Source organism: Sorex fumeus, unplaced genomic scaffold (assembly GCF_029834395.1).
Source record: "Sorex fumeus unplaced genomic scaffold, SorFum_2.1 ptg000024l, whole genome shotgun sequence".
NCBI lineage: Eukaryota > Metazoa > Chordata > Mammalia > Eulipotyphla > Soricidae > Sorex > Sorex fumeus.
The window spans coordinates 12,782,501-12,792,448 of NW_026606081.1; the positions used below are offsets into that span (position 1 = coordinate 12,782,501).

Below are 9,948 nucleotides of genomic sequence, written 5' to 3' on the forward strand. Positions count from 1 at the left end.
AAGGGACGACAGTGACAGTGACAGCCTCATCTTTAAGATGAGACTATAAATCAAGTTGGAAATGAGAAGTTTGGGGAGGTATTGGCATGTAGCTAAATGCTGTCCAGAAAAAAATTCTTTAGTAGATAGAAGTTTCTGGAGAATACCCACCATACAGCTACATCCCCTAAGCCCCACATTCTCCAAGGCTTACTTAGTCAACAAGGACTCCACAGCTGTGCTTTGCTTTCTGTGGCTTTCACCTACATGTTCCACCTGACCACTTTCTACTGTCACTCAGGCTAAACCAGTACAAACTGAAGGAAAGGTAATTCCATTACTATGTAAACCATCAGTCTAGGTCCGGTGTGTAGCTCTGTATGTCAGGGGCCCTGAGTTCCATCAATGGCATCAAAACAGCAACAATCAGAGAAACAAAACACCGTAAGGTATGGCATGTTTTTAGCACATCTGTGTATTCCTACAAAATAATATTTATTTTTCTGCTTACTGGGCTGGAGCTATAGCACAGCGGGTAGGGCATTTGCCTTGCAAACGGCAAACATGCCGACCTGAGTTCAATTCCTCCGGCCCTCTCTGAGAGTCCAGCAAGCTACTGAGAATATCTCGCTCGCACAGCAAAGCCTGTCAAGCTCCTCATGACATATTTGATCTGCCAAGCGCAGTAACAATTGTCACAATGGAGACGTTACTGGTCACGCTTGAGCAAATCAATGAACAATGGGAGGACAGTTACAATGATCCATTTCTGCTTACTGCCAAATCACTCATTATACCTAATATTTCTTCTCGAAATCCTGCAGGAGAATCCTGATCCGTATGCTTTTTAGATTTTTGTTCCAACTTTTTAATCTATATTTCCAGGTTTCCAGGATAAAAACAAAAACGCTTCAGCTAATCAGCTAATAATTATAAGCAGTGAACTTATCTCTAAATCTGCAGATATAGACCCTCACAATCCTAGAGTTCACCCCTGCTAGGTTTTCAGTATTTGTGAAGACCTTAATAACACCTACTTTCTGCAAGTTACTAGTTCCTGTGAAAGAAGTGCGGCGGGGGGGGGCAGGGGTTAGAGAACATACTGGAAGTAGTGTTCTTGCCTTGCATTCGATTAACCCCACTTACAATCCCAGACATGGTGTCTAAAGAACTGCCAGGAATTATTCCTGATCACAGAACTAGAAGTAAGCCCTAATGCCAAGTGGGGCTTGAAACCCTGCCTCTTTTCACCCACCCTTCAAAAAAAGGAATTGCAGAAAAGAGCAAGGGTTATATAAGCCTATTTCTTCTTTCAAACTTAATTAGTAAAGGAGTTCTCCCTAGTGCTCTTTGAGAAGTGAGTGTCCAGAATGTGTTATATTTAGTAATATGATAATTTATGTTCATGGCACTAACACACAGAGATAGAAATAATGATGCCTAATTCCTATAAGCCCAAAACATAGTCATTTTCTCTTCCTTAGTTTCATGAATTCTTAACTTTTATATTAGAAAAAATAATTACAACAACGTTTTTTTTTCCCTCATTGCTTTTCTGTCATTTTTTTTCCAGAAGCAAATACAGGTTAATATCCATTCTTAACTTTGAACTCCATTGGTAAATGCCATCATTTTTAATTTCTTCATTTGAAAAATTGCCTTTATTATAATGGAATTTGTATGTGAAAAGTCAAATGCTGTGAAGTTATTTAAAAAAAAGTTATGATGAGATTCTACCTTTCAGAAAAATATGCTTTTAGGGAGAAATGCAAGTATGATTCTAAAGTATCATAAAAAGTGATCAGTAAATTAGGGCATAGATAACTGCCATGGAGGGACCAAATGAAAAAATATTTCCATCGTGGTGCAGCAGCCTAAGTCCAAAGAAGATGAAGCAGCTGAACTGGGCTCCTATGGACACAAACATTTGTATCTTAGAAGGAAGAGAAATGGCTGAGGTGAAGAAAGAGCATAATATTACATTCACTGGCACAAATCTGTGAATTGTACTATACCCATGATCCAAAGGCATACCATGCCTGCATAACTCTGCTTAGAAGTAAGTAAAACAGTCAGCAAACAAACATATACCTAATACAATGTTATGGATTGCTACTGCAGAAAAAAAAATCATAAGGAGAGCTAAATGGACTAATTTCAGTATCAATATATCAATTATATTAAAAGTTACATGTATTATTAATATTATCATACATAACTAATGTATTGATATGTTCAATTACAGGTTTTATTATAAAGTAAATGATAATGATACAAAACTATTATATTAATTAAATTTTGAGTTAATGGGCTGGAGTGATACCACGGCAGGTAGGGCATTTGCCTTGCACGCGGCAAACTTGGCCAACTAAGTTTGATTCTTCCACCCCTCTCGGAGAGCCCAGCAAGCTACTGAGAGTATCTTGCCCGCACAGCAAAGCCTAGCAAGCTACCTGTGAAGTATTTGATATGCCAAACACAGTAACAACAAGTCTCACAATGGAGACATTACTGGGCCTGCTTGAGCAAATTAATGAATAATGCGAGGACAGTGCTACAGTGCTATGAGTTAGTAGGTTAGATAAAACTCTTTTTGATAAAGGTAATCTTTAATTAGAGATAATGAACAAAAATTTAAGAATTAAATTAAAAAAATGTACATTCCCATGGGCAGAGTGTTAGCACAGCTGGTGGGGCATTTGCCTTGCAAGTGGCCAACCCAGTTTCAATTCCTCCATCCCTCTTGGAGAGCCCAGCAAACTACCAAGAGTATCCCATCCGCATGGCAGAGCCTGGCAAGCTACGCATGTAGATTTTGATATGCCAAAAATGGTAACGAGTCTCACAATGGAGACATTATTGGTGCCCACTTGAGCAAATAGATGAACAATGGGAGGACAGTGCTACAGTACATTCCCATGATGTTTGAATAATTTGCAGCTTTTTGACAGTATGCAATTTGATTCCTATGTTTCAGAAACTTAAGAAATTTAATTTTTAAAATGTGAGTAGTAGACATCTTCATTTCATCCTAATCTCTAACCACCTCAATAATTGTTTATAGACAATTACTTTAGGTTAAAGAAATGGCAAATAAAAAAATCCCAACAACAGAGTTTTTTTGCTATGCTTGAAGAAGAAAAATGCAAAAACTGGAGGAAGGACAATTTTATAAAATGATATTAGAAAGACTAGATCATTGAGGGTTTGTGGGACATGGTAGAAATAAAGATTGTTTTATTTTTTTTAAGTGATGGGAGGCTATTAGAGAGTTTTCATCCCTGAAATAACAAATATTTGATTTGTCTTTCTTGAAATTTCACTGTAGCAATTATGAAACTGACTAAGAACTAGTTCTCTTGGTGTTATAATTGAGAAATAGTAATGGGAAGGAATTAGGAGACTATGGCTGAAGCAGTAAGACATAAATAGGACTTGGAAATAAATAGGACATGGAAAAATTTGCAGAAGTTTCCTGTTTGCCTATCAATGTGAAGAAGCTGCTAGGCATAGCTAATGAGCTGCATAGGACAGAATCAAGAAGTTGAGTGAGGTCCTTCTTTTTCTTTACACATTGAAATTCATGATCCAATTTCTTCTTTTTCTTTTCACATTGAAATTCATGATCCATTTGATTTGAGGTTTGGGTTTGGAAGCCACACCCTCTTGCATTGGGGATGGGCATGCTAACTAATCTCAGCTCAATGCTCCAGGGTTACTCCTGCAAAGTTCCCAGGGAACTGTGTGGTACTGGAGATCAAATACAGCCCTTCTGCATGTAAAGCATGCACTCCACCCTTCTGAGCTATTTCCATGGCCACCAATTTTTAATTTTTCTAAATGTTCTCATGCATGTCAAAACTATATTATGACTGCCCCTCTGAGTTATGAGTCCATGATTTGGAGTAAATGAAGTAATTGTGTAAGTTGAATGATTCAGAAAAACGGGTGTTAATTGTTCAGCTTGATACTCTTCTCCCAAAGGGAACTGATTTTATTTTTACCTTATTAAAATATTAAAGTCAGAAAGTCTTAATTGTTATCAGTTGCTGGTGAACATCCTCACGATGAACATCCTTGTTTCTTTGTATTTTCTCTAAATGAGGCATAGTTTAAAATTAAAATTGAAAGGGTCTGTCAAAATCATTTAATTGTGGTGTTTGGATAAAGGCTTGGACCCTTCAGCCGATTGTACAACATTGCTTGCTTAATGGAGGATTCTCTGTTGAAATGCGCCATTTCTCAAAGGAGAAGATAGCTGCAGAGCTTCCGAGCTATATCATAGGATGTAATTTGTTTGTTCAATATAGCATGACAGCTAAACCAATAGGACTGTTTTTGTAGTCTTCCTTATTAGTTTACGCTGTAAAACACTGGGGAATGTAGTATGCTAAGATGAATTAAAATGCAATTTCTTTCCCCCTAGATATTTTTGAATGCGGATACAATCCGGCTGGGAAATCTACCAACTGGCTCCTTTTCATCTTCATCCAGCTCCTCAAATTCTCGACAGACAGTGTACGAACTGTGCATCTGCCCCAATGGCAAACTTTACCTTTCTCCAGCAGGGGTAGGTTCCACTTGTCAGTCCAGTAGCAACATATGCCTATGGAACTGAAGCGACTGATTTCTCCTCACACCAGAATAGCCTTTTGTTACTGTCCGTCTGCTTCACAGTTCTGCTCGGTTTCCCTTGTGATCAGTCCAGAGCTTCTTCAAATGGTCCACGGAGCAACTTTTTCCAAGTGTAAGCAGGGATCCATCGCCACTTCTTCTCTTGTAATATACTGTACTCCTTAAGACAGAGCGCGTGAATGACAGAGCAGTGGAAAGATCATCTTCAGCAGGAAAACTGGATCATAACTCTTGCTCGAAAGGGAGAATAACATAGGTGCCTTTGCTACATGAAGTGAAGCACACAGTTTTAGATTTTTGCAGGACCTGGATTTGAACTGCACATATATACATTACATAGGTAAAAATCCCAGTATCCAATGGCAAGATGAAATGGTTAACTCTGTAAGAAAACTAATTCTACAGTCTGAAAGCACAATTTTCCATTCATCTTTTTGGATGTAAACTTTTATCCCCGAATTTTAAATTTTTGAAGCATTATGTAATGCTTGCTTTACTAAAAATTAAATTCAATACATGGTTTTTAACAAAACAAAACAAAACAAAACAGAATTCCACCCTGAGTTTTATTTGTTTCTTTAATTCCAATGTGTTGTTACTCTTTGTCTACTAAGTCTAGAATTTTGTACATTAGGTAATTTTGAAAGCACTCAGCAATATTATCTTTACAGAATTAACAAAATGCCATTATACTGTCATTTGTCAGATCTGAATGGCCTTATATAGTATTTACTTGGCTATTGCATGTGATGTATTTGCTTTTAACAAAACATCTAATTACTGCAATATAAGGTAGGACCAAGAGGGACATACTGATGATGCGGAATCCATAGATTTTTTATTTTTAATTCCACATGCTATTCTTTACATTTAGGTTCTAATAGTCCAATTTTTGTTTCTTTCATTCACTTTATTCTTTACTCTGACTGCTAAAATTCGAACATCCTCTTAATAAATAAATACTAATGTGATGCATAATACCGAGAATGAATTCACTTTCCATTGGAATATCATCTTCAGAAATATATTTATGTGTTTTATTGCATATTAAGATTTAAGGTGATTAGATATCAAATTAAAAATCATGGTTAAAAGTGAAAAATATAAATATTAACAAATATGTTGAAAATGTGTTTTTCTCTATTGGATATGTATTTTAATGATTTTAGTTACACTTCCATCAGTTATTAATATTTAGTTATTTGATTATAATGTTAAAGTACCCCAGCAGCAAAAATCATAGTTCCCTCCATTTCCTACCACTTATATATATAAAAATTAGCTCCTAATAAATAATCCAGTATACTGTAGATTTCTCATCACAACACTCCTTAACTTGAATTCTTGAAACTTACAGAATCCAGGAATGTAAAACTGTATTTAATAGATCCTATAATGGGAAGATGACTTGATTACTATAAGGTAAGTCTGTAATTTTCATGTCATTCATTCTTTTTCTCCCTGTGCACACTCTTGTGAGTGTGTGGAAGCTTTATTTTGTGGGTCTAATCCTATAGAATCTTAGGAGTTGAAGTTCCTATAGCACAGGGTAAAGGGAAATGTAACTCATGGGACAATTTGATAAATGAAAGCAGGAAAATTTAGGTAATAGAAGGAACAGAGTGAAGCATTTTCCCTGCTATATTGTTTGAATAACCTATGAAATGATTTACAAAGCTTCATTTCACTAAATGCATTCAGTATTCAGCTGAAGAATCAATAAACTAGTTCAGCTTCATTATCTTCAAAATAGAACTTGACCTATGTTTGAAGTTATTACATAAATCTTTAAATCAATATTGGACTAAGAATTGCTGTTTATTAAAAATTCATGTAACATGCTTTATATATCTAAGTTAAAGCATTTTAATTTAATGAGAGAAATTCTTATATTGGTTTTTGTAAAATAAACAAGTTAGAATACACAAAATTTTAAGAAATGGGTGCTATTCTCTGTATTATGGACTTTTAAGAAAACACTATGTACTAATTTGAGACATATTCAAGTTCTAAACATTTCTAAATTAAAACAATTAGAATTTTCATAATCAAATGGGAACAATTCTTTTGATTAGTAATTAGCTCTGTTTCTTATGTCTTCTCTGTCTTCTACTAATCAGTGAGCTGATTTAGGCATTCTGGGAATCTCTCCAGGTTTCAGTTTACTCAAATTTACAAGAAAAGTATTAGATTAAATGGTCTCTTGAGGTTCTTCCCAGCTCTAACATGTTTTAATTCCAAGAGCAAATATTATAAGAGGTGGAAGAGGCCACTGAAAATTTAAATTGCATGTTACAAGAAGAGAAAAGATGGAAAGAGTGATGAGAAAAGTAAAAATCTAATTACAGTAAGGGATGTCAAAGTTTGTATCTAAAATTTTACTGAAATGTTATAAACACAATTCAAAACAAATAAGTTGAATCTAGAATATATCTAGATGATGAAAAAACTTGTTGTATTTAGTGAAAAAATAATGATTTTCAACAGGCTTTCTACCCAATACTAAATAGTACTTTAAAAGTATTTCAGTATTTATTGTAGATTCTTTAGAATCTAAATATCAAGTCAGATTCTTCCTCTGAAGTCTATTAAAATCACATGACATTTCTCCAAAAAGCCCTTCATCCTCAGAAAAGAAGTCATGTTTCTCTAATAGTAGAGTTCCCTTTTTTGCAGACTGTCCCATCTAAGTCATTATCTGTTTTTTAAGAAAAATGTTCTTAAAATATAACTATATTCTACATAGGTACAGTTCACATCAAATTGCCTAGATATTACAAATTTCAATTTTTCTAAATCAAAATCAGAAAAGCATAGATGATAAGTTATACATTTAAAGGTAAGAAGAGAAATAAAGTAAATAAACAAGGCAGATTCTCATGAAAGGTAGAGAAAGAAGAGGACAAGTTCTATCATTCCATTTCTTAAGTAAGTATGGATAAATTGAGAAATATTTGGTTTTAGCTTTACTGGATCAAAAAGAGCAAAGCAAATGGGATGTAATCTTTTCTCTCACAAAATATATTTTAAAACACATTTATAAAATCTACAATTACAAATCTCCTGGTTCTAGTTCTTTTCCTCAACATTTCTACCCTATATCTTAGTTTATTTCCACCTTATTATTCACAAACTTTATAATTTCATGATCATTTATCTAAGATTCAAGAAAGCTTTATGATCTTTATTCTGAATATTTTATTAAATTACCCCATATTTTTAAAAATAAAAACATAAATTCAATTTCTGGTTTTGCCCTTACCTCTTCATGTGATCCTTAGAACTTATAAATATCTTGACTACTATTTACTTATCTATGAGAGAATCACGTCAAATGAAGAATACCTTGGTTACTTTTGACTCTTACATTCTATTGACTTGCTTAAAAAAAAAAGACTCAGCAAACTATATTTAAAAGTAAACTTAGCAAAACATTTTTTTACCTCCTCCAATGCCTTCTAATGCTACTTTAAAATGTTGAAATGCCATCTTTTCATCATCCGTCTTCCAATACCCTTTTCTATACTCCTTTTCCGGTTCTTATCTTACCATTTGACATTGGTTCTTTGAATAAATCATGCTTTGTTCATAATCTTTAGTAATATGATTGCCATTTACAAAGAAAGTTAATATATTTCTAGTAAATAGATTATTAGGAAATTATAAGATTATTTACAAATATTAGTAATCTACTTACCATTCAATGTTATTTATCACTGTCAAACACAGTAGCATTATTATTTTGAAGAGAATATAATTTGATCAGAAAGGTGAACAGCTAAATTTATTATTTCATGCTGTAGTATTCAATATTTATACATATTCTATCTGAACCTCTCTATTGGTCAGTGCCTCATATTATAAGACTAGCATTTGTTACAGTAAAAATACTAAGGAATTCTGTCATAGTAATATGGTATAAAGCATGTATAAGGCAGTAATTGAGGACTGGAGAGCTCTTAATGCATTTAGTGCTATATTTTATAGCAGATAACATGAAAATAATATTAAATTATTAAACTAGTTTAATATACTTAATGGCCAAATTTTCTATACACCAATCACATTCAAACCCACCTTTGAATTTTATATGAATGAGGTCTTACCATGTAATTCTTCCTATAGCTTTGATCCAATTAGAATTGCTTATGTGACCTTATTAAAGATATTTGGAGAAATTATTTTCTCTTGTACTAGTATATATTATAGTAATAAATATTGGAAAATATCACAAAATAAATAATATTCTATTTTATTCTTTTAAAATTATCATAAACTAAGGAATATCCATTGAACACTGTCATCCATATTGTTTCATTTGATAGTTTGCTAGTTGTCTAAATGTTAAAGACCAAAGACTGGGATTTCTAATGTATTTAACTCCTCAACACTACTGCTTCTACTAATTTATTCAAATAAATAGGAGGGCTTATAATTGCAACATGAGGTAGTAAACATCTTTCTTGCAGTTATTCTGAGCTACAGATCATTAATAAATGCTGTATTTGAGAAGGAAATATCTGTTAATATAGTCCATTTACCTATTATACTTGCATAATAAACTCTTTGATATTCATAAACCAATATGTAATTATATCCCCAAATGGGCCCAAAACAGATTTTCTCAGCTGAGTTTAAACTTTGTTGATTGCTAAAAATTATTTGAAAAAGTAATTAATTTGAAGCACTTTTAGAACTAGAGGGCTATTTTTTTAGGTGTTGATTGAAATGACCATGCTTTGAGAAAATCAGTGGAAACATTTACAGGAAATGAGGTATAATGAACTGTGATTCTCTTTTTTTGTTTTTGCAGTCTTAATATCTCATTTGTTTGACTATTTATAAATAAAATCCAAACAGGGTTAAAGATGTACAAGGACATTCACTAACATTGGAAATATGTAAGTTCGAGTGTCTCGTTATTTATAAATTCTTTAAACCAGGTCCACTACTCATTTATTTTCTTTTGTAATTTTCATGTTAATGTTTTCTTGTATATATAGATATATAAAAAAATGGAACTATTTTCTTACACATACTATGCAATATGTTTGTAAAATTGCAATATTACCAAAAGAACAAAAGCTGTGCTTTTGTACTCTCTTGCTTTATGTAAAATCAATCTTTTTCTATTTAAATGGACTATCTGTTCCACAAACTGTAGATAAGATATATATTCAAAAAAAACCAGTCTATTGTATCTTTTGTTTAGTTTGGGGTATATTGGGTTATATTTCTTTGGGGAGAAAAATGCAGCAAAGTTTGGTAGTGAAACTTTTTTTCTCAGAGAATAAGAACTTTGAAGCATGCAATGAGCTCATATAATTTAAGATC

General features: G+C 33.1%; 1 protein-coding gene across 1 annotated transcript in view; it reads left to right on the plus strand.

Annotated features, from left to right (window-relative positions):
• The window catches only part of SGCZ (sarcoglycan zeta), a 1,114,038-nt gene extending 1,108,867 nt beyond the window's left edge, over positions 1-5,171 (plus strand). Inside the window, exon 9 of the mRNA XM_056114214.1 lies at positions 4,406-5,171. Coding sequence (XP_055970189.1) covers positions 4,406-4,597 — 192 coding nt within the window. The 3' untranslated portion in view covers positions 4,598-5,171. The remainder of the gene's footprint in view (positions 1-4,405) is intronic.
• Positions 5,172-9,948: the final 4,777 nt, after the last annotated feature.